This window comes from Scyliorhinus torazame, chromosome 4, assembly GCF_047496885.1.
Source record: "Scyliorhinus torazame isolate Kashiwa2021f chromosome 4, sScyTor2.1, whole genome shotgun sequence".
Classification (NCBI taxonomy): Eukaryota; Metazoa; Chordata; class Chondrichthyes; order Carcharhiniformes; family Scyliorhinidae; genus Scyliorhinus; species Scyliorhinus torazame.
The window spans coordinates 267849030-267875805 of NC_092710.1; the positions used below are offsets into that span (position 1 = coordinate 267849030).

A 26776-nucleotide genomic window follows, 5' to 3' on the forward strand; every position below is an offset into this window, starting at 1 on the left:
CTGCACCGGCCCTTGGAAAGAGCACCCTACTTAAGCCCACAATTCCACCCTATCCCTGTATCCCAGTAATCCCACCGAATCTTTTTGGACACCAAGGGCAATTTAGCACGGCCAATCCACCTAACCTGCACATCTTTGGACTGTAGGAGGAATCCGGAGCACCCGGAGGACACCCACGCAGACACGGGGAGAACTCCATACAGACAGTGACCCAAGCGGGAATTGGAGCTGTGAAGCAACAGGGCTAACCACTGTGCTACCATGCCGCCCTTAATGCTCACTACTAGAAACTACTCACTTAATAGAAACTGTTCAAAATTGATCAGTAACCTTGGCTATTTTCTGCCCATTCCATTGGCCAGAAATAATGCAGGACATGTTTGAGCTGGGCAGGAGTTGGGAAAGAGAGAAAGGAAGAGGGATGACCAGAAGGAACATTAAGTAAACCAGAAAAAAATTGCATGAAAATTAAAGCAGCAAAAAGCGAAAAGAAATACAAGGTGCACCAGACACTACCAACTAGTCAGAAATGAAAATTGCAAAAAAGATACTATAACAAATTTACCTGTTAGTGTATTCAGAATTTTATTAGTTTTGAATTCCATGCCAAGGCTTCTGCCATTCACCTCATACAAACGTTGGAGAGTTTCATTAGGAATCACATTATAGTATACTTTCTTACCAAATTCCAGTTCTACCTGTAAGAAATAGTATTAGCATTCGTAAATTATTTGTCCAGAACAGTTAGTAAATAACCAGTCCCTTGGGATTCAAAGTATCTAGGCAAATTAAAACACGAATCGATTTCACTGGAAATAGGAACAGATTTCAAACTAGACTTAAATAGTTGTGTTTGGCTCCTACAAATCTAGCTGCACCGAACTATAGTTCCTCTCTGTTATATTCTGAAAAGAAAAAAGGTAGAGGTTACAAGTTGTTTGTGCAAGATTGAACAGTTTCAGTCCTTACAAAATTGGAACAGAAACTTGGGAATTATTCATAATTTGCAGCATGAAATTAATCCTGTGGAAATAAAGATATCTTTTAAAATAAATATATTATTTAATTTAAGAAGGTGGTCTTATCTGGGATTTCTAACCCAACCTGGCTGCCTCCGGTTTCCAAGCCTGCTCTCCCAACTTCCAAGGTTTGCTTGGTTTCTTTTGTAAGGATCCTCTTCTTTAAACCATGTTTGTTCCCTGTTTTCCCCTTTGTTATTTTTATTTTTCCTATTACTATTCTTGTCCATTGACGATTAATGGGCCTATGCTTTTAATGTGGACTTTGCCTTTAATTCGAGCAGAAGCCTGTGTTGGTTTAAACTGAAGATTGACCTGCGTCTCTAAGGCAAAGTAGTCTGCATGAAGTTGCCTGTTAATTCCAATCAGCAGATTCCAGAGCGATTTGACTGACATCAGTGATGACTCAGAGTGATGGACTTGGCTGGCGACCAATGAGCTGACTCAAAATGCTGGGCTTTGCCAATACCGAGTGGTGATTTGTTCTGACTTCTCTGGAACATTCTTCAGAGCCATGAGGTTCCATTTTTACTTGTGAGTTTGAATTCCGGCAGTGGAGGTGAAAGATCCAGCTGAACTCTCTCCAGAAAAATGAAAGCTAAGCCTCTGCATGAAAAGATCCAGCTAACTCTTTCTGTCCAATAAGCCTGTGAATATTGGGGGCGGGATTCTCTGGTCCTGAGGCTAAGTGTTGACGCTGTCGTAAACACCGTTGCATTTCACGGCGGCTTCAATATGCCCCCATGAGCAGCGATTCTGACCCCTACAGGGGGCCAGCATGGTACTAGAGCGACCCATGCCGCTCCAGCTGCCGATACCGATGTCAAATGGGTGCCGCGGGTCTGCGCATGCGCGCTGCAACCAGCGCAATTGCGCGCAGGCTCCCTTTTCCGCGCCGGCTATGATGCAACATGGCGTAGCGCTACAGGGGCCGGCGTGCAGCAAAAGAGGCCCCCAGCCAGAGAGGCTAGCCCACCGATCAGTCGACCCCCCGAGGTCGGACCCCCTCCCCCCCCACCAGGCCATCCCCAGATGGATGCACACTGAGGTCGCACCGGGTAAGACCACACGTGGTCGACCCATCCCGGGTGGGGAAACCGCCGGGGGGGGGGGGGGCTGCGCAGAGCGACCCCCGGCCGGCGCCGCGCCGGCGCCAATTCTCCGCTCTCCAGAGAATCGGAGAACCGGCATCGGGGCGTCGTCGTGCGATTCGCACCCAGCCTGGCGATTCTCCGGCCTGGCCTGGGCTGAGAGAATCTCCCCCTGGATTCCTGAAAACAGGGCTTGGAGGAGACCCCATGGGCTCAGAGCAAAGTCTGAAGAAACAAAGCCTCTGTCACTCCAGAAAAGGTGTTTTAAAAGTTAGTGCAGGCTACATTAGACTTAGGAAGAAGATGCACTGAAGAAATCCTCAACTGAAGCAAGGACTTTTTTCTTTTTCCCTTAACCCGTATTATTTTCACCTGTTTCCACCCCTCTGTGTATGTCTGTCCTGTGTGTGGGTGGCTAGAGAGTGGGACAGTTAAAGAGGGGGGGGGGTAGTAGCAGGTTAGCTTGCCGTTAATCTGTTATAGTCACTGTATATTTCATCTTTATTTCTGTTATAAATAAACATTAATTGTGTTTCAATTTTCAAACCTGGTGACTGTAAATTATTGGGCAGCCAAGAGCCGAAGGTTTCGGAAATGTTATACAAATTATTGGTTCATTCACTTGCGTTGGGACTCTGGGGTCTGTGTCGGGGGGGGGGGGGGGGGGGGGGGGGCCTCACGCACTAGTCATAACACACTCTATAAAAAGCCTGTCAGGTATTTGAAACAAGCACCACATTTGCTCATCCAACAAATGCTCTCATGTCCTCATAGACATAGAATTTACAGTGCAGAAGGAGGCACTCAGCCTATCAAGCCTGCACCAGCCCTTGGTAAGCCCACACCTCCGCCCCGTAACCCAGCAACCCCACCCAACTCCATTGGACACTAAGGGCAATTTAGCATGGCCAATCCACCTAACAAGCATGTCTTTGGACGTCTTCACGTTCCATGGATACCACTGTTCTTGCTATTCCATCCATTCCCCCCTCCTGGCTCCATGCTTGCCCCAGACATTACTGATCACTCTTAAACTATACTGTCCATGAAAACATCATAGAAATATCAACTATTAAAACTGACTTCAACAGCAATCAAAAAACCATTAGATAAACAAGGTCACCAGCACTAACTACTTAGAACACAGAATAATTATAGCACACAAGGCTACCAATTGGCCCATCGGGTTCATGCTGGCCCAGTTCAAGAGGAATTCACCCAGTGCCACTCCTGCTTTTTCCCTGTAGTTCTGTACAAAGAACAAAGAAATGTACAGCACAGGAACAGGCCCTTCGGCCCTCCAAGCCCGTGCCGACCATGCTGCCCGACTAAACTACAATCTTCTACACTTCCTGGGTCCGTAGCCCTCTATTCCCATCCCATTCATGTATTTGTCAAGATGCCCCTTAAATGTCACTATCGTCCCTGCTTCCACCACCTCCTCCGGTAGCGAGTTCCAGGCACCCACTACCCTCTGCGTAAAAAACTTGCCTTGTACATCTACTCTAAACCTTGCCCCTCTCACCTTAAACCTATGCCCCCTAGTAATTGACCCCTCTACCCTTGGGAAAAGCCTCTGACTATCCACTCTGTCTATGCCCCTCATAATTTTGTATACCTCTATCAGGTCTCCCCTCAACCTCCTTCGTTCCAGTGAGAACAAACCGAGTTTATTCAACCGCTCCTCATAGCTAATGCCTTCCATACCAGGCAACATTCTGGTAAATCTCTTCTGCACCCTCTCTAAAGCCTCCACATCCTTCTGCTAGTGTGGCGACCAGAATTGAACACTATACTCCAAGTGTGGCCTAAGGTTCTATACAGCTGCAACATGACTTGCCAATTCTTATACTCAATGCCCCGGCCAATGAAGGCAAGCATGCCGAATGCCTTCTTGACTACCTTCTCCACCTGTGTTGCCCCTTTCAGTGACCTGTGGACCTGTACTCCTAGATCTCTTTGACTTTCAATACTCTTGAGGGTTCTACCATTCACCGTATATTCCCTACCTGCATTAGACCTTCCAAAATGCATTACCTCACATTTGTCTGGATTATATTGACTTACCTTCAGCAAAACCAGTGCAAATAGTATGGAGCATGATCAAAGCTCCAAAGTGATCATGTTGCTAATGCTTGCTTCTTCTCAGCTATTTGTCTGTCTATGTCTCATTTCCTCCTCCTCAGCTTCTTTACCCTCAACTCCTTTTGAGTCTCTATCCTCCTGCTGCACTTTTTCTCCTCTCCTTTCTCACTAGTGAGTGGTACAGCAGGTTGTCGTGCTAGTTGCATTTGGTGTGGGCATTGTGCAGAAAGTGTAGCTTTTTGTGGCTCTCTACCCACCCCCTCTTCCCTCATCTCGGGTTTCCCATTGTGTTCTCCAATCTATCACCGATCACTCCCTCTGCCTCCTCCCCTCCCCCATTGTACTAACAAAGAAATAGCAATCATCTTTGGCAACCATAAGTAAAACACAAGCGAATAATTAGTTGGCTTCAAATATTCAACAGATTTTTTTAATTTAAAAAAAAAATGAAAATTAACAAAAGTTATCTTTTTATTTGCACACATTCCTCCTTAACAACCTAACACTAAAGTTATAAGAAAATTAAAAAGCTGCAACTTTTTATGCAATTATTCTTGCTGTAAATGTTTTCGGCAACGATACACCCAGTTGCATTTGGTGTGAGCATTGTCAAGAAAGTGCATACTGGGTTTTTAAATGGATACTAGGTTACAATGATTAAAATACAACCTCCCTGGCCCCCACAAAAGTGAATTTTAAACTTGCGAATGCAAGAGTGTATGGTCTTTCAGCTTCTCCTTTAATCCCAGGTGTATGCATTAGTCTTTACTTATATCTTATAGAAACATATAAAATTATGAAGGGAATAGATAGGATAGATGCGGGCAGGTTGTTTCCACTGGCAGGTGAACGCAGAACTAGGGGGCATAGCCTCAAAATAAGGGGAAATAGATTTAGGACTGAGCTTAGGTTGAACGTCTTCACCCAAAGGGTTGTGAATCTATGGAATTCCTTGCCCAGTGAAGCAGTTGAGGCTCCTTCATTAAATGTTTTTAAGATAAAGATAGATAGTTTTCTGAAGAATAAAGGGATTAAGGGTTATGGTGTTCGGGCCGGAAAGTGGAGCTGAGTCCATAAAAGATCAGCCATGATCTCATTGAATGGCAGAGCAGGGTCGAGGGGCCAGATGACCTACTCCTGCTCCCATTTCTTATGTTCTGTAATAGTATAAAAAAAAGAATGAAAAAAAACGCTTGTTACTTTCCGGTTTGCTGCCTGTGCGGACAAATATTGACTGGCTGCTTATGCTTGCTGATGTCTTTGGATACCAGAGAGCCAATATAACTGATGCCAGAATTAAATTAATATCAGAAAACTAGCTCTTTGTGGGCAGCGTTATTAGGGGTCAGTGGAAAACACATTTACTTCTGGTGCCTGCAAAATCCAAGTCAAAGTCTGCAATGCCATCAACAGCAAGTGGTTCTACGCGTTTATACAATTATCATGCAATAACTACCTGGCATCCCGTTGCCAAGCCCGCAGCTTTGAAGCACTGTGTTGCTTTTTCACACAGGGTACACAGGTCTTTGTACTTTGGAGTACGGAGATAAAATAGCAGCTCAGAGTACGATGGAATAATGTTTGGCTTCACTCCTCCATGTTTGATAATACCTAGCAACAAGACAGCATAGTGATCAAACAATCAAATAATTATGGAAAATCCACTTCAGAATCATAGAACCCTTACATGCAGAAGACCGTCATTCGGCCCATCAAATCCACACCGACCCTCCGAAGGAGCACCCTACCTAGGCTCACGCTACTCCCCCCCCCTTTCCCCGCAACCCAACCTAACCTTCTGGACACTAAGGGGCAATTTATCATGGCCAATCTACCTAACCTGCGCATCTTTCGACTACGGGAGGAATTTATCATGGCCAATCTACCTAACCTACACATCTTTCGACTGTGGGAGGAAGCCGGAGCACCCGGAGGAAACCCACATAGACACAGTGAGAATGTGCAAACTTCACATAGCCAACCAAGGCCGGAATTGAACATGGGCTCCTGGTGCTGTGACGCAGCAGTGCTAACCACTGGCCACCATGCCATAATGTTTACTCATTATATCTTCTTACATTTGGTCACTGTTTATATGAACGCCATGCCTTAATCCATAATTAGTAAGCAAATCCATTTGGGTGGATTCAACGGTTATGAGTATGAGGTTTTAGATGGTGGCTATGTTTCACACTGCCTCTTAATTCAAGGTAAAACATAGTGGAGAGGAACACGTGGTCTCTCACTAGTTCTACCTGACAGTAAGCCTATGCAACCTGGTTACCATGGACACCAGAGGCCCAGGACACGCCCTATTGAAGCCCAAAGTGCCAGCTTTCATATCTGAACACCAAAGAAAGAGCAGCACAGACTTATTGGGCGGGATTCTCCCGGATCGAGGTGGCCCGGCGGCGGTATAAAAAACGGCACAAAACACTCCGGCGTTGAGCCGACTGGAAGTTGCAGAATTCTCCGCAATTCCGGGGGCTAGGCCGGCGCCGGAGAGCCGGCGGCGAAGGGATTGCGCGAGTTAGTGCATGCACAGAACCGCTGGCGTGGTTCGGCGCATGCGCAGACCTGCCAGCGTATTCTGCCGCATGCGCAGGGGGGTGTCATCTCCGCGCCGGCCAAGAAATGCCCCCACGGCACAGGCCCACCCGCTGATCGCTGGGCCCCGATCGCGGGCCAGGCCATCGTGGGGCCCTCCCCCACCAGGGCAGCTGGCATCGGAGCAGCGGGGCGGGATTCACACGCCCCCCCCCCCCCCCCCCCCCCGCCCCCCGCCCCCGAGAATTCTCCGACCCGGCGGGTCTGAGACAGAAGGGGAGGGGTTGTGATGGAGGGATACACACATGAAAACAGCAGCTACTATGAACACCAAGGGAAAAAGGCAGACTGTGGATGGGAGCTCGGTCATTGGTTGACAATATGGGACCAGCAGAAAGTCAAGGACTGGAAGGTGCACCCTTGTGTGATCGTAATATTTTTTCTACATAATGTTGATTTTAATTTGATACATTAAGTCATCCATTGGGGGAATTCTTCCACCTGAGACTATGTGCCATGGCGGGGCTGGGAATGTGGAGTGTTTCCCGCTGAGGAGGCTGACGGGAAACCATGTTATATCTTTCAGCCTTGCCCTCATTAATTATTTAGCCAGGCGTTTTGTGCCGTATTCTGGGATGGGACATGCCTGATGGTGCATAGGCTTCGGTTGTATCCAAGTGCCCTATTAAACAGGTGCCCAGCTTGGAGGTCATACTTGCCCCTGGATGGTCGGGGACCTGGCAGGGCAGTTTTGACAGCTGTGCACTGCCAGAGGGCAGGGCCTCTGGTGACCCCATAGTGGAAGATCGTTCACTTGGGGGCCCATTGCTTAAGCAGGAAATCGTTCATTTGATTGGTCCCAACAGTGTCAGAGGGAGTGGTGGTAGCTACTGCTGGGACCGCAGCAAGTTTCCAGCAGAGATCTTGCTGGAGCAGGATGGGAAGGTAAATAGGATGGCTTTTCAGCAGGCCTGGCTAGCAGGCCTTGACGAGGGGTGGGATGCCAGTGTGGATAAGCCAGGGGGCTCCAATAGAACTAGGAACCTGTAAAGCAGCGCCTTGCCTGCCAGGGAATCGAGCAGACCACTTAAAAAGACTCAAGTGGCCCAAGGACAGGCAAGTCACGTGACCGTTCCACCACTCAAATTCCACTAGGAACAAGGGCCATGGCATTTTGCTCATGTTCACACCTCTCATCCCAGCCCTTGAAATGTAAAATTCTGTCCTAGGTTTTCATAAAATTGAAAAAGATAAGAGTTAACAAAAAATAGATATCAGCAAATGGATGGAGCAATGTGATTCAACATCGGAGATTACCAACACATTCGGAAAATATTCAACTCACCATGAAGTTTCCAGTCTGGCTTTAGCTGCTGTCTCAATGCTGACAGGTTGGTGTAAGCCAAAACTGCAGCATCTAACGCATTTATTCCTTCCCAGGGATAACCAGCAGCATGAGTGGCTTTTCCAAAATACCTCACAGTGACTCTGAAAATATGTAAATACAAAATAAAACACACACTTTACTTACAACTGGGGCAACATTCATAAATTACAGATGTATTGGCACAAAGTCTCTTACTCACTTCCATTTCAAAGAATTGAATGTCTACAATTACTTTACACTCTTGTGAACATCAAGTTTGCAAAACCAAAAGTTAAATTCAGTTCCTTTCACTCTGCACATTAGCTCCAACCAAAAATAACTCACCTCATAATGTTTCAATTTCCCCACATAACCACCCATAGCCTCTCAAAAACAATAACTGGTTGTGTACTGGGAATTGCAAGAACAAGAATGCCTTGAAATCGAACTGCTGCCCGCTCAAAAGAATCATTGCAAAATTTAGAAAAATGAACTCCTGTTTATAGCAGCTGCTTCCATCAAGTATGGCACAAAGTGAATTCAGGCTTTTAACCAATATTGACAGGTCATACTTTCCAAGTAAATACTAAATGTTCCTATGATTGCCATTTATTAACCTTGGGTATTTTTGCCTGGTTTAGATTATAGGGAAGAAAGGGGAATTTTAAATTTTTTTTTTTTTTTGAATGTACTTTGTTCAAAACATGTGTAAACAAAAGCACAACACATACAAACACATTCACAAACTCACAGTTGGCAAGTTTGTACAATGTTTCCACTTTTTAGCATCCCCAAGACGAACAGTTCCTCAAACATCATGAATAACCCCCACCACATCTCAAAGTCCCCCTCAACTCAAATTTAGGGCACGATTTTCCCAAAGGGGAACAAAACCCCTGCAGCACATTTAGCCGTGTGTTTTTTTTTTAAAAAGGCATCCCGATCTCTGAGGCCCGTGAAACAATCCTCCACCGCCCCCCCCTCTGACCAAACACAATAAATAGGGAGGGTCCCTGGTGCCTCCCCCCATTCCCCCAACAACGCCAGCCTGAAAGCGTGCGTGATAAAAATGGCAGTGCCCATCCAGGTGGCACTGCCAGGATGCCAGAGCACTACCCTGTCCACAGGGTATGCAGTTGGGGCTTCCAATCCCCTGGGAGAGCCCCACAAGTACCGTTCTGTCTGGTCTCTGTTTGTGGGGGCCAGTGCTGAACGGCCCTCGTCCGAGCATTGAAGGCGGGGGGGGGGGGGGGGATATCGGGGCTTTCATTGAAGAACTCAATCTAAACACAGAAGTCCAACGTCGGTGGAGATTCTCAGGTGCCATCAGCCAAGGGTGGGAATCCGAATTCCCCGGTGAATCAGGGTTCGGGCAAAAACTGGCTACTCTCCCGGCTTGCCCCAATGAGGTTCCCGCCCAAACCCAGGAAGAAGATGCAAATAGGTCATTCTCCCTAATCCGAATTTCATTTATGGCATGATTCGGCGGGGGGGGGGATTACACCCTGCCCCCTCCATCAAGAACCCAGATCCTTTTTTAAAAAGTTAACTCTGTGTTATGGAATGGCACAAGGAGCTTGGGCTTGGTTAAAAAAAAATTCTAATCAGCATCGCTCCTGGCGCCAGTGGGACTCACTCCTGTTTTCCCGCTGGTGGGAGCACTTATTCTGCAAATGGGAAAAATGCGACCAGCTAGTTTAGCATACAGGGCTAAATCGCTGGCTATTAAAGCAGATCAAGGCAGGCCAGCAGCACGGTTCAATTCCCGTACCAGCCTCCCCGAACAGGCGCCGGAATGTGGCGACGAGGGGCTTTTCACAATTACTTTATTTGAAGCCTACTTGTGGCAATAAGCGATTTTCATTTCATTTCATTATTTTAGTGCTGCTTGTGGATCTTGTTGAAAGCAAATTGGCTACCTGCCACATCTTCTTACATTTTCACAAAATTATAATGGCACAAAAGGAGACCATTTGGCCCATCGTGTCTGTACCGGCTCTCCAAACGAGCATCGTGACTTAGTACGGTCCCCTGTCTTTTCTCTCTACCCCTGCACATTGATTCTATTCAAGTAATCATCATTCAGGGGTTAAAAGAAATGTGAACAGCAAGCAGAACAGAGGAGTAGGTGGGACTAACCACAGGCAGCCACAATGTATACGTGCCTTAGTTGTGATGGCAATGTACTATTAACATTGATTGGATAGTATATTCACACGTACTCACTCAGAATGCAATGAAGTAATATAGTCTTGTAGATTAATTGGGCTGAGTTAGCTTGATGATTGGTGAAAATGGAAATTATCACTATCTGTATACCAGGAGCCATAGAATTCCTACAATGCAGAAGGAGGCCATCCCGCCCAACAAATCTGCACCAACCCTCTGAAAGAGCACCTTATCTAGGCCCTCTCCCTATCCTACCCCGCAACTCCACCTAACCTTCACATCTTTGGACACTGAGGTGCAATTTAGCATGGCCAATCCACCCAAGGTGCACATCTTTGGACTGTGGAGGAAACTGGAGAACCCAGAGGAAACCCACGCAGACAAGGGGAGAATGCGCAAACTGCACACAGAGTCACCCAAGGCCGGAATCAAACTCGGGTCCCTAGTGCTGTGAGGCAGCAGTTCTAACCACCGTGCCCACCAGTATAAAACTGGTGGTTTTGTAGTTTTTCAAGGAACCCGTGCTCCATCTTCTATCAGTATGATTTTTCTCGCATATGCCTGATTTAATAACTGGTATAAACAAAGCGGAACTCCAAGTCCCTTTTGGACTTTGTGGAATCGGAGTAGATCCTTATATCCCTATCAATCTAATGCCTCGATTGAAACTACCTTCACCACACTTCCAGGCAGTGGGCTGGATTCTCCATTTCCCCAGCCACGGGTTTTTCGGCCTTGCACCGTTCGCTGGAGTGGGATCCTATTTTCTTGCTGCTCGTCAGTGGAATTCCTCATTGTATCCACCGCACACCACCGGGAAACCCACTGGCGGGGCTGCACTGGCGTGTGGGAATAGTGAATCGCAACATTCAGATGATTCCAGCCAGTATATTTCAGACCCAAACTATTTGTTGTGTGAAAATGTTTTTTTCTCACGTCACGTTTGTTTCTTTTGCAAATCACTTTAAATCTTGATCCTTTCTTGATCCTTTTACGAGCAGGAACAATTTCTCCCTATCTACTTGTCCAGCCTCATCATGATTTTGAACATCTCTATCAAATCTCCTCTTAGCCTTATTCTCTCCAAGGAGAACAGTCCCAACCTCGCCAATCTACCTCATCTCTGGAAATTTCTCATTTCTAGAACTATTCTTGCAAACCTCTTCTGTAGTCTCTCCTATAGTACACAATATTACGGCGGAGATATATCAAGTGTGTTGTATAAGATCTGCTTAACCTCCTTGCTTTTGTACTCTATGCTCCTATTAATAAACCCAGAATGCTATATGCTTGAACTGCTCTCTCCACCTGCTCTACTACCTTCAATGATCAATGCACATATACACCCAGGTTTCCTCTGTTCCTGCACTCCATTAAAATTTTTACCTGTAGCGCACAAAGACTCCATGAGACGAATAGAGTGAAGTCGATGAGGCTTTATTAAGCGTGTCTGTTCCCCCGCAGCTCGATAGTAAACTGGCCTGCGGGGGAAGACTCCGGCTTCTTATACTCCGCCTTCAGGGCGGAGCTAGAGGTCAACGGCCAACCAGGACCCGGGATCTGTCAGCCAATGACATTAGGGCTTCCAGTCCCACATGACCCAGGTACAGATTAACTTACTTGCCTTGCAGGTCAGCTGTTGAGTTCGGGAGTGAGAGCTGGGACCTTAGAATCAGCGCGGGAATTTTGAAAAGCGCGGGGGCTGCGAGACAGAGGGGACCATTTAAAAGGTTGCTGTCTGTGGTGAGGTGAGTACAGATTAACTTACTTGCCTTGCAGGTCAGCTGTTGAGTTCGGGAGTGAGAGCTGGGACCTTAGAATCAGCGCGGGAATTTTGAAAAGCGCGGGGGCTGCGAGACAGAGGGGACCATTTAAAAGGTTGCTGTCTGTGGTGAGGTGAGTACAGATTAACTTACTTGCCTTGCAGGTCAGCTGTTGAGTTCGGGAGTGAGAGCTGGGACCTTAGAATCAGCGCGGGAATTTTGAAAAGCGCGGGGGCTGCGAGACAGAGGGGACCATTTAAAAGGTTGCTGTCTGTGGTGAGGTGAGTACAGATTAACTTACTTGCCTTGCAGGTCAGCTGTTGAGTTCGGGAGTGAGAGCTGGGACCTTAGAATCAGCGCGGGAATTTTGAAAAGCGCGGGGGCTGCGAGACAGAGGGGACCATTTAAAAGGTTGCTGTCTGTGGTGAGGTGAGTACAGATTAACTTACTTGCCTTGCAGGTCAGCTGTTGAGTTCGGGAGTGAGAGCTGGGACCTTAGAATCAGCGCGGGAATTTTGAAAAGCGCGGGGGCTGCGAGACAGAGGGGACCATTTAAAAGGTTGCTGTCTGTGGTGAGGTGAGTACAGATTAACTTACTTGCCTTGCAGGTCAGCTGTTGAGTTCGGGAGTGAGAGCTGGGACCTTAGAATCAGCGCGGGAATTTTGAAAAGCGCGGGGGCTGCGAGACAGAGGGGACCATTTAAAAGGTTGCTGTCTGTGGTGAGGTGAGTACAGATTAACTTACTTGCCTTGCAGGTCAGCTGTTGAGTTCGGGAGTGAGAGCTGGGACCTTAGAATCAGCGCGGGAATTTTGAAAAGCGCGGGGGCTGCGAGACAGAGGGGACCATTTAAAAGGTTGCTGTCTGTGGTGAGGTGAGTACAGATTAACTTACTTGCCTTGCAGGTCAGCTGTTGAGTTCGGGAGTGAGAGCTGGGACCTTAGAATCAGCGCGGGAATTTTGAAAAGCGCGGGGGCTGCGAGACAGAGGGGACCATTTAAAAGGTTGCTGTCTGTGGTGAGGTGAGTACATATTAACTTACTTGCCTTGCAGGTCAGCTGTTGAGTTCGGGAGTGAGAGCTGGGACCTTAGAATCAGCGCGGGAATTTTGAAAAGCGCGGGGGCTGCGAGACAGAGGGGACCATTTAAAAGGTTGCTGTCTGTGGTGAGGTGAGTACATATTAACTTACTTGCCTTGCAGGTCAGCTGTTGAGTTCGGGAGTGAGAGCTGGGACCTTAGAATCAGCGCGGGAATTTTGAAAAGCGCGGGGGCTGCGAGACAGAGGGGACCATTTAAAAGGTTGCTGTCTGTGGTGAGGTGAGTACAGATTAACTTACTTGCCTTGCAGGTCAGCTGTTGAGTTCGGGAGTGAGAGCTGGGACCTTAGAATCAGCGCGGGAATTTTGAAAAAGCGCAGATTAACAACTTGCTTACCTTGCAGGCCAAGTCGATTTCAGCAGGAGCGGAGCAGGTTAGTCCATTTCTGCGGGGGCAGTGCGGAAGTGATTTCTGGGAGGTAAGTTTCTCCTTTAAATACATTTTTTAAAAAAAATTCTAGTGTTTAAGGTGGGAACAGGAAGTCGACCCGCGGACGTCTGGGAAGACCCTCACCAATAAATTCTGGTGGAGAGGAAACCCGAGACACTACACGTGTAGTGTCTCCCACCCGCCCTCCTCCTCTAACCTAATAATAAAACCCTTTGGAGTGAGGTAAGTACCATATTTTATTATTGTTATTAATAATTTTTATTCTTTCTTTTTTTTTTATATATAAAATTTTTTTTTTTAAATTTAGTTGTTAGCCAGATCTTGGTAGAAAGTTAGAGGAATGGCAGGGAAGGGAGTGCAATGTTCCTCCTGCAGGATGTTTGAGGTGAGGGATGCCGTTAGTGTCCCTGCTGATTTTACCTGCAGGAAGTGCTGCCATCTCCAGCTCCTCCAAGACCGAGTTAGGGAACTGGAGCTGGAGTTGGAAGAACTTCGGATCATTCGGGAGGCAGAGGGGGTCATAGATAGCAGCTTCAGGGAATTAGTTACACCAAAGATTGGAGATAGATGGGTAACTGTAAGAGGGACGGGGAAAAAACAGTCAGTGCAGGGATCCCCTGCGGTCGTTCCCCTGAGAAACAAGTATACCGCTTTGGATACTTGTGGGGGGGACGACTTACCAGGGGTAAGCCATGGGGTACAGACCTCTGGCACAGAGTCTGTCCCTGTTGCTCAGAAGGGAAGGGGGGAGAGGAGCAGAGCATTAGTAATTGGGGACTCTATAGTCAGGGGCACAGATAGGAGGTTTTGTGGGAGCGTGAGAGACTCACGTTTGGTATGTTGCCTCCCAGGTGCAAGGGTACGTGATGTCTCGGATCGTGTTTTCCGGGTCCTTAAGGGGGAGGGGGAGCAGCCCCAAGTCGTGGTCCACATTGGCACTAACGACATAGGTAGGAAAGGGGATAAGGATGTCAGGCAGGCTTTCAGGGAGCTAGGATGGAAGCTCAGAACTAGAACAAACAGAGTTGTTATCTCTGGGTTGTTGCCCGTGCCACGTGATAGTGAGATGAGGAATAGGGAGAGAGAGCAATTAAACACGTGGCTACAGGGATGGTGCAGGCGGGAGGGATTCAGATTTCTGGATAACTGGGGCGCTTTCTGGGGAAGGTGGGACCTCTACAGACAGGATGGTCTACATCTGAACCTGCGGGGCACAAATATCCTGGGGGGGAGATTTGTTAGTGCTCTTTGGGGGGGTTTAAACTAATGCAGCAGGGGCATGGGAACCTGGATTGTAGTTTTAGGGTAAGGGAGAATGAGAGTATAGAGGTCAGGAGCTCAGATTTGACGTCGGAGGAGGGGGCCAGTGTTCAGGTAGGTGGTTTGAAGTGTGTCTACTTCAATGCCAGGAGTATACGAAATAAGGTAGGGGAACTGGCAGCATGGGTTGGTACCTGGGACTTCGATGTTGTGGCCATTTCGGAGACGTGGATAGAGCAGGGACAGGAATGGATGTTGCAGGTTCCGGGGTTTAGGTGTTTTAGTAAGCTCAGGGAAGGAGGCAAAAGAGGGGGAGGTGTGGCGCTGCTAGTCAAGAGCAGTATTACGGTGGCGGAGAGGATGCTAGATGGGGACTCATCTTCCGAGGTAGTATGGGCTGAGGTTAGAAACAGGAAAGGAGAGGTCACCCTGTTGGGAGTTTTCTATAGGCCTCCAAATAGTTCTAGGGATGTAGAGGAAAGGATGGCGAAGATGATCCTGGATATGAGCGAAAGTAACAGGGTAGTTATTATGGGAGACTTTAACTTTCCAAATATTGACTGGAAAAGATATAGTTCGAGTACATTAGATGGGTCGTTTTTTGTTCAGTGTGTGCAGGAGGGTTTCCTGACACAGTTTGTTGACAGGCCAACAAGAGGTGAGGCCACATTGGATTTGGTTTTGGGTAATGAACCAGGCCAGGTGTTGGATTTGGAGGTAGGTGAGCACTTTGGGGACAGTGACCACAATTCGGTGACGTTTACGTTAAGGATGGAAAGGGATAAGTATACACCGCAGGGCAAGAGTTATAGCTGGGGGAAGGGAAATTATGATGCCATTAGACGTGACTTGGGGGGGATAAGGTGGAGAAGTAGGCTGCAAGTTTTGGACACACTGGATAAGTGGAGCTTGTTCAAGGATCAGCTATTGCGTGTTCTTGATAAGTATGTACCGGTCAGGCAGGGAGGAAGGTGCCAAGCGAGGGAACCGTGGTTTACCAAAGAAGTGGAATCTCTTGTTAAGAGGAAGAAGGAGGCCTATGTGAAGATGAGGTGTGAAGTTTCAGTTGGGGCGATGGATAGTTACAAGGTAACGAGGAAGGATCTAAAGAGAGAGCTAAGAAGAGCAAGGAGGGGACATGAGAAGTATTTGGCAGGAAGGATCAAGGAAAACCCAAAAGCTTTCTATAGGTATGTCAGGAATAAGCGAATGACTAGGGACAGAGTAGGACCAGTCAAGGACAGGGATGGGAAGTTGTGTGTAGAGTCTGAAGAGATAGGCGAGATACTAAATGAATATTTTTCGTCAGTATTCACTCAGGAAAAAGATAATGTTGTGGAGGAGAATGCTGAGCTCCAGGTAAATAGATTAGATGGCATTGAGGTAAGTAGGGAAGAGGTGTTGGCAATTCTGGACAGGCTGAAAATAGATAAGTCCCCGGGGCCTGATGGGATTTATCCTAGGATTCTCTGGGAGGCCAGGGAAGAGATTGCTGGACCATTGGCTTTGATTTTTATGTCATCATTGGATACAGGAATAGTGCCAGAGGACTGGAGGATAGCAAATGTGGTCCCTTTGTTCAAAAAGGGGAGCAGAGACAACCCCGGCAACTATAGACCGGTGAGCCTCACGTCTGTAGTGGGTAAAGTCTTGGAGGGCATTATAAGAGACAAGATTTATAATCATCTAGATAGGAATAATATGATCAGGGATAGTCAGCATGGCTTTGTGAAGGGTAGGTCATGCCTCACAAACCTTATCGAGTTCTTTGAGAAGGTGACTGAACAGGTAGACGAGGGTAGAGCAGTTGATGTGGTGTATATGGATTTCAGCAAAGCGTTTGATAAGGTTCCCCACGGTAGGCTATTGCAGAAAATACGGAGGCTGGGGATTGAGGGTGATTTAGAGATGTGGATCAGAAATTGGCTAGCTGAAAGAAGACAGAGGGTGGTGGTTGATGGGAAATGTTCAGAATGGAGTTCTGTCACAAGTGGAGTACCACAAGGATCTGTTCTGGGGCCGTTGCTGTTTGTCATTTTTATCAATGACCTAGAGGAAGGCGCAGAAGGGTGGGTGAGTAAATTTGCAGACGATACTAAAGTCGGTGGTGTTGTCGATAGTGAGGAAGGAAGTAGCAGGTTACAGAGGGATATAGATAAGCTGCAGTGCTGGGCTGAGAGGTGGCAAATGGAGTTTAATGTAGAGAAGTGTGAGGTGATTCACTTTGGAAGGAAAAACAGGAATGTGGAATATTTGGCTAATGGTAAAGTTCTTGGAAGTGTGGATGAGCAGAGGGATCTAGGTGTCCATGTACATAGATCCCTGAAAGTTGCCACCCAGGTTGATAGGGTGGTGAAGAAGGCCTATGGAGTGTTGGCCTTTATTGGTAGAGGGATTGAGTTCCGGAGTCAGGAGGTCATGTTGCAGCTGTACAGAACTCTGGTACGGCCGCATTTGGAGTATTGCGTACAGTTCTGGTCACCGCATTATAGGAAGGACGTGGAGGCTTTGGAACGGGTGCAGAGGAGATTTACCAGGATGTTGCCTGGAATGGAGGGAAAATCTTATGAGGAAAGGCTGATGGACTTGAGGTTGTTTTCGTTAGAGAGAAGAAGGTTAAGAGGAGACTTGATAGAGGCATACAAAATGATCAGAGGGTTAGATAGGGTGGACAGTGAGAGCCTTCTCCCGCGGATGGAAATGGCTAGCACGAGGGGACATAGCCTTAAACTGAGGGGTAATAGATATAGGACAGAGGTCAGGGGTAGGTTCTTTACGCAAAGAGTAGTGAGGCCGTGGAATGCCCTACCTGCTACAGTAGTGAACTCGCCAACATTAAGGGCATTTAAAAGTTTATTGGATAAACATATGGATGATAATGGTATAGTGTAGGTTAGATGGCTTTTGTTTCGGTGCAACATCGTGGGCCGAAGGGCCTGTACTGCGCTGTATTGTTCTATGTTCTATGTTCTATGACCCCTAATACATACTACCACATTCACCCCTTGTCAAAAATGAACCCGGCGGGGTGATGCTTCGTATGGTGGTAAGGGTTTACAGGGCTGGTCCTGGGAGGATAAAACATTCACATGGCAATACAGTATTGGACAATTTCGTCCTGTTGCAACTATTTACAGAGGGTATAGGAAGAAAAGCAAAATGTTCTTGTGAACAGTCCATATTTGTTTTACATCGACGCCACGAGTCGGTCGGGCGGTCTGGTCGTCCGTGTCGATCGCCTCGGCCCCAGCGGTGGTGGTGGTGCTTGTACCAGTGTTGTCGCCTCCAGGAAGCCGTACGGTTTCAGCTGTCGGTGCAAAGGGGAGGGGGACCGATCCTCCTGGGAAGGGGGCGGTCGCGGGGTGCGGCGGTGGCAGGAAGGGGGGGGGTTGGGTTGCTGGTGTCGGGGGGTGTGCGTGTTGCCGGCGGGCGCCAGATCCCGCAGGGAAACCGTGTCCTGTCGGCCGTCGGGGTACTCCACGTAGGCGTACTGGGGGTTCGCGTGGAGGAGGTGAACCCTTTCGACCAACGGGTCCACCTTATGTGCCCGCACATGCTTTCGGAGCAGGATGGGTCCTGGGGCCGCCAGCCAGGTCGGCAGCGACGTTCCAGAGGAGGACCTCCTAGGGAAGACAAGGAGACGCTCATGCGGCGTTTGATTAGTGCTCGTACATAATAACGACCGGATGGAATGGAGAGCGTCCGGGAGGACCTCCTGCCACCTTGAAACTGGGAAGTCCCTGGACCGTAGGGCCAGTAGGACGGCCTTCCAGACCGTGCCGTTCTCCCTTTCTACTTGCCCGTTCCCCCGGGGGTTGTAGCTGGTCGTCCTGCTTGAGGCTATGCCCTTGCTGAGCAGGAACTGGCGCAGCTCGTCACTCATGAAAGAGGACCCCCTGTCGCTGTGGACGTATGCGGGGTAACCGAACAGTGTGAAGATGCTGTTCAGGGCTTTAATGACTGTGGCCGCGGTCATGTCAGAGCAGAGAATGGCAAAAGGGAAGCGGGAGTATTCGTCCACTACGTTAAGAAAATATGCGTTGCGGTCGGTGGAGGGGAGGGGCCCTTTGAAATCGAGACTGAGGCGCTCGAAGGGGCGGGAAGCCTTAATCAGGTGCGCTCCATCTGGCCTGAAAAAATGCGGCTTGCATTCCGCGCAGATGTGGCAGTCCCTCGTGACTGTACGGACCTCCTCTAAGGAGTATGGGAGATTGCGGGACTTGATGAATTGGTAAAACCGAGTGACCCCCGGGTGGCAGAGGTCCTCGTGGAGGGTTTGGAGGCGATTAATTTGTGCGTTGGCACATGTGCCGCGGGATAGGGCATCGGACGGCTCGTTCAGCTTTCCGGGATGATACAAGATCTCGTAGTTGACGGTGGAGAGCTCGATCCTCCACCTTAAGATCTTGTCGTTTTTGATTTTGCCCCGCAGTGCATTATCAAACATGAAGGCTACCGACCGTTGGTCGGTGAGGAGAGTGAATCTCCTGCTGGCCAGGTAATGCCTCCAATGTCGCACAGCTTCCACTATGGCTTGGGCTTCCTTTTCTACTGAAGAGTGGCGGATTTCTGAGGCGTGGAGGGTCCGGGAGAAAAAGGCCACGGGTCTGCCCGCTTGGTTAAGGGTGGCCGCTAGAGCTACGTCGGAGGCGTCGCTCTCGACCTGGAAGGGGAGGGACTCGTCGATGGCGCGCATCGTGGCCTTTGCGATATCCGCTTTGATGCGGCTGAAGGCCTGGCAAGCCTCTGTCGACAGAGGGAAGGTCGTGGTCTGTATTAGGGGGCGGGCCTTGTCTGCGTACTGGGGGACCCACTGGGCGTAGTATGAAAAGAACCCCAAGCAGCGTTTCAGGGCTTTTGGGCAGTGCGGGAGGGGAAATTCCATGAGTGCGCGCATACGTTCGGGGTCGGGGCCTATTATCCCATTGCGTACTATGTAGCCCAGAATGGCTAGCCGGTCGGTGCTAAATACGCACTTGTCCTCGTTGTACGTGAGGTTCAAGGCTTTGGCGGTCTGGAGGAATTTCTGGAGGTTGGCGTCGTGGTCCTGCTGATCGTGGCCGCAGATGGTTACATTGTCGAGATACGGGAACGTGGCCCGCAACCCATGTTGATCAACCATTCGGTCCATCTCCCGTTGGAAGACCGAGACCCCGTTTGTGACGCCAAAAGGGACCCGTAGAAAATGGTATAATCGCCCGTCTGCCTCGAAGGCTGTGTACTTGCGGTCACTTGGGCGGATGGGGAGCTGATGGTAGGCGGACTTGAGGTCCACGGTGGAGAAGACTTTATATCGGGCAATCCGATTGACCATGTCGGATATGCGGGGGAGAGGGTACGCGTCTAGTTGTGTGTACCTGTTGATGGTCTGGCTATAGTCAATGACCATCCTTTGTTTCTCCCCTGTCTTCACTACTACCACCTGCGCTCTCCAGGGACTATTGCTGGCCTGGATTATGCCCTCCTTTAGTAGCCGCTGGACTTCGGACCGAATGAAGGTCCGGTCCTGGGCGCTGTACCGTCTGCTCCTAGTGGCGACGGGTTTGCAATCCGGGGTGAGGTTCGCAAACAAGGACGGGGGTTGCACTTTTGAGGGTTGCGAGGCTGCAGATAGTGAGTGGGGGTATGGGGCCGCCGAATTTGAACGTAAGGCTCTGTAGATTACATTGGAAATCTAATCCCAGCAAGGTGGGGGCACAGAGTTGGGGAAGGACGTTAAGTTTGCAGTTTTTGAACTCCCTCCCCTGCACCGTAAGGGTAACTATGCAGAATCCCTGGATCTGTACGGAGTGGGATCCTGCAGCTAGGCAAATCTTTTGTGCGCTGGGATAGGTGGTCAAGGAACAGCGTCTTACCGTGTCGAGTGTATAAAGCTTTCCGTGCTCCCGGAGTCGACTAGGCATGGCGTCTTGTGGCCGTTTATTAGGACCGTCGTCGTCGTCGTCTGGAGTGTCCGGGGCCGAGCCTGATCGAGCGTAATCGAAGCGAGCCATGGTTGTAGTAGTGGAGTGGGGTCCGTTGTTGCCGTCCAAGATGGCGTCGGGGATGAACAAAATGGCCGCCCCCATACATCGCACGTGGTTGGGGGTCACAAGATGGCGGCGGGGGTGGACAAAATGGCCGCCCCATGCGTCGTACAGGTCTGGGGCGGTCCAAGATGGCGGCGCCCCTCCTCCCCTCATGGTGGTCGGGACCCAAAATGGCGGCGTCTGCGGGTCGCACATCGGCGCCCCTCCTCCCCTCGTGGTGGTCGGGACCCAAAATGGCGGCGTCTGCAGGTCGCACATGGTGTGCTGGGGGGGCTGGGGAGCGCTAGGACCGCGAGCGCTAGGACCGCGCGGAGCTCCCTCACCGGGGACAGCAGTGGTCGGGGCCCAAGTCGGCGGCGCCGGCGGGTCAGGCGTGGGGCCGCGAGCGCAAGGACCGCGCGGAGCTCCCTCACCGGGGACAGCGGTGGTCGGGGTCCAAGTAGGTGGCGCCGGCGGGTCAGGCGTGGGGCGCGGGACGGGGGTTAGGGTGGCGTTTGGGACGCGAAAAACTCCCTCCTCTCCGTGGAGAGTGTTGGCCGGGACCCAAAGCGGTAGCGCCGGCGGCGGGTCATACATGGGCTGCGGGGAGGGGGGTTGGGGAGCGTAGGCGGCGTGCAGGGCTCCCAGTTCTCCCGGGACCGCGGTGGTCGGGACCCAGAGCGGCTGCGCCTGCGGGTCGTACATGGCGTGCTGGGGGGGTTGGGGCGCATAGGCTGCTTGCAGGGCTCCCTGTGCTCCCGGGACGGCGGCGACCACGCGGGACCGGCACACAACCGCATAATGGCCCATTTTCCCGCAGCTTTTGCAGATGGCTGCGCGGTCCGGACAGCGCTGTCGGGGGTGTTTCGCCTGGCCGCAGAAATAACAGCGGGCGCCCCCGGTGCGACTCGGCATTTGGACCGCGCAAGCCTGTGGGGTGTCCGGGGGGGGGTAGGGGGTTTGCCGCGACGGGTACGTACGGGGCCCAATGGCCTGCCGCGCGGTCGGGGCCGTAGGCGCGGGTATTACGCGCGGCCACGTCTAGGGAGGCTGCTAGGGCCCGTGCCTCAGAGTCCTAGCGACTCTTTTTCTAGAAGTCTTTGGCGGATTTGGGAGGATTGCATACCTGCCACAAAAGCATCGCGCATTAACATGTCCGTGTGTTCGTTTGCGTTCACCGACGAGCAGCTGCAGGCTCGTCCCAAAATCAGCAGCGCGGCGTAGAACTCGTCCATCGATTCTCCGGGAGCTTGCCGTCTCGTCGCGAGCTGGTAGCGAGCGTAGATTTGGTTAACTGGGCGAACGTAGAGACTTCTGAGTGCTGCGAACGCCGTCTGGAAATCGTCGGTGTCTTCAATGAGGGTGAAAATCTCCTTGCTCACCCTCGAGTGCAGGACCTGCAGTTTTTGTTCGTCTGAGACTCGGCCGGTGGTCGTTCTGAGGTAGGCCTCGAAGCAAGTCTGCCAGTGTTTGAAGGCTGCTGCCGCGTTCAATGCGTGGGGGCTGATCCTCAGGCATTCTAGAATGATCCTGAGCTCCATAGTCCTTTTTAGGCACGCTTAATAAATTGTAGCGCACAAAGACTCCATGAGACGAATAGAGTGAAGTCAATGAGGCTTTATTAAGCGTGTCTGTTCCCCCGCAGCTCGATAGTAAACTGGCCTGCGGGGGAAGACTCCGGCTTCTTGAGCTTGAGGTCAACGGCCAACCAGGACCCGGGATCTGTCAGCCAATGACATTAGGGCTTCCAGTCCCACATGACCCCCAATACATACTACCACATTACCCGTTATTGTTTACCATCTGTCCAAGTTCTTCATACCAAAATGCATCACCTCACACCTTTCCGCATTGAACTTCATCTGCCACCTATCTGCCCACTCCACCAACTTTTGAAGTTCAACAAGGTCTTCTTCACAGTTTACAATACTTCCAAGTTTTGGGTCAACAGCAAACTTTGGAATTGTCCCCTGCAGACTAAGATCTAGACTATTGGACCTGGTATTGGGGAATGAGCCCGGCCAGGTGGTAGATGTTTCAGTAGGGGAGCATTTCGGTAACAGTGACCACAATTCAGTAAGTTTTAAAGTACTGGTGGACAAGGATAAGAGTGGTCCGAGGATGAATGTGCTAAATTGGGGGAAGGCTAATTATAACAATATTAGGCGGGAACTGAAGAGCATAGATTGGGGGCGGATGTTTGAGGGCAAATCAACATCTGACATGTGGGAGGCTTTCAAGTGTCAGTTGATAGGAATACAGGACAGGCATGTTCCTGTGAGGAAGAAAGACAAATACGGCAATTTTCGGGAACCTTGGATGACGAATGATATTGTAGGCCTCGTCAAAAAGAAAAAGGAGGCATTTGTCAGGGCTAAAAGGCTGGGAACAGACGAAGCCTGTGTGGCATATAAGGAAAGTAGGAAGGAACTTAAGCAGGGAGTCAGGAGGGCTAGAAGGGGTCATGAAAAGTCATTGGCAAATAGGGTTAAGGAAAATCCCAAGGCTTTTTACACTTACATAAAAAGCAAGAGGGTAGCCAGGGAAAGGGTTGGCCCACTGAAGGATAGGCAAGGGAATCTATGTGTGGAGCCAGAGGAAATGGGCGAGGTACTAAATGAATACTTTGCATCAGTATTCACCAAAGAGAAGGAATTGGTAGATGTTGAGTCTGGAGAAGGGGGTGTAGATAGCCTGGGTCACATTGTGATCCAAAAAGACGAGGTGTTGGGTGTCTTAAAAAATATTAAGGTAGATAAGTCCCCAGGGCCGGATGGGATCTACCCCAGAATACTGAAGGAGGCTGGAGAGGAAATTGCTGAGGCCTTGACAGAAATCTTTGGATCCTCGCTGTCTTCAGGGGATGTCCCGGAGGACTGGAGAATAGCCAATGTTGTTCCTCTGTTTAAGAAGGGTGGCAGGGATAATCCCGGGAACTACAGGCCGGTGAGCCTTACTTCAGTGGTAGGGAAATTACTGGAGAGAATTCTTCGAGACAGGATCTACTCCCATTTGGAAGCAAATGGACGTATTAGTGAGAGGCAGCACGGTTTTGTGAAGGGGAGGTCGTGTCTCACTAACTTGATAGAGTTTTTCGAGGAGGTCACTAAGATGATTGATGCAGGTAGGGCAGTAGATGTTGTCTATATGGACTTCAGTAAGGCCTTTGACAAGGTCCCTCATGGTAGACTAGTACAAAAGGTGAAGTCACACGGGATCAGGGGTGAACTGGCAAGGTGGATACAGAACTGGCTAGGCCATAGAAGGCAGAGGGTAGCAATGGAGGGATGCTTTTCTAATTGGAGGGCTGTGACCAGTGGTGTTCCACAGGGATCAGTGCTGGGACCTTTGCTCTTTGTAGTATATATAAATGATTTGGAGGAAAATGTAACTGGTCTGATTAGTAAGTTTGCAGACGACACAAAGGTTGGTGGAATTGCGGATAGCGATGAGGACTGTCTGAGGATACAGCAGGATTTAGATTGTCTGGAGACTTGGGCGGAGAGATGGCAGATGGAGTTTAACCTGGACAAATGTGAGGTAATACATTTTGGAAGGGCTAATGCAGGTAGGGAATATATAGTGAATGGTAGAACCCTCAAGAGTATTGAAAGTCAAAGAGATCTAGGAGTACAGGTCCACAGATCACTGAAAGGGGCTACACAGGTGGAGAAGGTAGTCAAGAAGGCATACGGCATGCTTGCCTTCATTGGCCGGGGCATTGAGTATAAGAATTGGCAAGTCATGTTGCAGCTGTATAGAACCTTAGTTAGGCCACACTTGGAGTATAGTGTTCAATTCTGGTCGCCACACTACCAGAAGGATGTGGAGGCTTTAGAGAGGGTGCAGAAGAGATTTACCAGAATGTTGCCTGGTATGGAGGGCATAAGCTATGAGGAGCGATTGAATAAACTCGGTTTGTTCTCACTGGAACGAAGGAGGTTGAGGGGCGACCTGATAGAGGTATACAAAATTATGAGGGGCATAGACAGAGTGGATAGTCAGAGGCTTTTCCCCAGGGTAGAGGGGTCAATTACTAGGGGGCATAGGTTTAAGGTGAGAGGGGCAAAGTTTAGAGTAGATGTACGAGGCAAGTTTTTTACGCAGAGGGTAGTGGGTGCCTGGAACTCACTACCGGAGGAGGTAGTGGAGGCAGGGACGATAGGGACATTTAAGGGGCATCTTGACAAATATATGAATAGGATGGGAATAGAAGGATACGGACCCAGGAAGTGTAGAAGATTGTAGTTTAGTCGGGCAGTATGGTCGGCACGGGCTTGGAGGGCCGAAGGGCCTGTTCCTGTGCTGTACATTTCTTTGTTCTTTGTTCTTTGTTTGTATTAATACCTATCAGGAAAAGCAAGGGTCCCAACACAGACACCTGCGGAAAACCACCACAAACCTTCCTCCATTCCAAAATATACTATGACAGCGACGATACATCCAGAGGTATTTCATTGGCTGTAATCTGTTTCAGGCATCCTGAGGATTGCAAATGTACTGCATAAATAAATTATGATGTGGAGATGCTGGCGTTGGACTTGGGTGAGCACAGTAAGAAGTCTTACAACACCAGGTTAAAGTCCAACAGGTTTGTTTCGATGTCACTAGCTTTCGGAGCGCTGCTCCTTCCTCAGGTGAATGAAGAGGTATGTTCCAGAAACATATATATATATATATATATATATATATATGACAGATTCAAAGATGCCAGAATGCTTGGAATGCGAGCATTAGCAGGTGATGAAATCTTTACAGATCCAGAGATGGGGTAACCCCAGGTTAAAGAGGTGTGAATTGTGTCAAGCCAGGACTGTTGGTAGGATTTTGCAGGCCAGATGGTGGGGGATGAATGTAATGCGACATGAATCCCAGGTCCCGGTTGAGGCCGCACTCATGTGTGCGGAACTTGGCTATAAATTTCTGCTCGGCGATTCTGCATTGTCGCGCGTTCTGAAGGCCGCCTTGGAGAACGCTTACCCGGAGACCAGAGGCTGAATGCCCTTGACTGCTGAAGTGTTCCCCGACTGGAAGGGAACATTCCTGCCTGGTGATTGTCGCGCGATGTCCGTTCATTCATTGTCGCAGCGTCTGCATGCTCTCACCAATGTACCACGCTTCGGGACATCCTTTCCTGCAGCATATGAGGTAGACAACGATGGCCGAGTCGCACGAGTATGTACCGCGTACCTGGTGGGTGGTGTTCTCACGTGTAATGGTGGTATCCATGTCGATGATCTGGCACGTCTTGCAGAGATTGCCATGGCAGGGTTGTGTGGTGTTGTGGTCACTGTTCTGAAGGCTGGGTAGTTTGCTGCAGACAATGGTTTGTTTGAGGTTGCGCGGTTGTTTGAAGGCAAGTAGTGGGAGTGTGGGGATGACCTTGGCAAGATGTTCATCTTCATCGATGACGTGTTGAAGGCTGTGAAGCGATGTCGTAGTTTCTCCGCGCTGGGAAAGTACTGGACGACGAAGGGTATTCTGTCGGTTGTGTCCCATGTTTGTCTTCTGAGGAGGTCGGTGCGGTTGTGCTGTGGCGCGTTGGAACTGTCGATCGATGAGTCGAGCGCCATATCCCGTTCGTACGAGGGCATCTTTCAACGTCTGTAGATGTCTGTTACGCTCCTCCTCGTCTTGTGCAGATCATCGACATGGATACCACCATTACACGTGAGAACACCACCCACCAGGTACGTGGTTTCTGGAACATACCTCTTCATTCACCTGAGGAAGGAGCAGCGCTCCGAAAGCTAGTGACATCGAAACAAACCTGTTGGACTTTAACCTGGTGTTGTAAGACTCTTACTGTAAATAAATTATGTTTCTTATTTTAGAAAATGATGGGTTAAAACAGATTAGAAAACAAAAGTATCATGGAAAAGTATTTTTTTTAAATGTAAAAATTACTTTGGAAAGAGTAATTAATCCAGTGAAGAGAAAAAATTGAATATAACAACTCCTGGAGACCAACTTTACTTTT

The 26776-nt window shown here is 49.3% G+C and overlaps 1 protein-coding gene across 1 annotated transcript in view; it reads right to left on the bottom strand.

Moving 5' to 3' along the window:
* LOC140410929 (peptidase M20 domain-containing protein 2-like) overlaps positions 1–26776 on the bottom strand; it is a 59536-nt gene that overhangs the window by 15587 nt on the left and 17173 nt on the right. Inside the window, exons 3-5 of the mRNA XM_072499773.1 lie at positions 8088–8230; positions 5652–5806; positions 566–698 (exon numbers count right to left, since the gene is read on the bottom strand). Coding sequence (XP_072355874.1) covers positions 566–698; positions 5652–5806; positions 8088–8230 — 431 coding nt within the window. The remainder of the gene's footprint in view (positions 1–565; positions 699–5651; positions 5807–8087; positions 8231–26776) is intronic.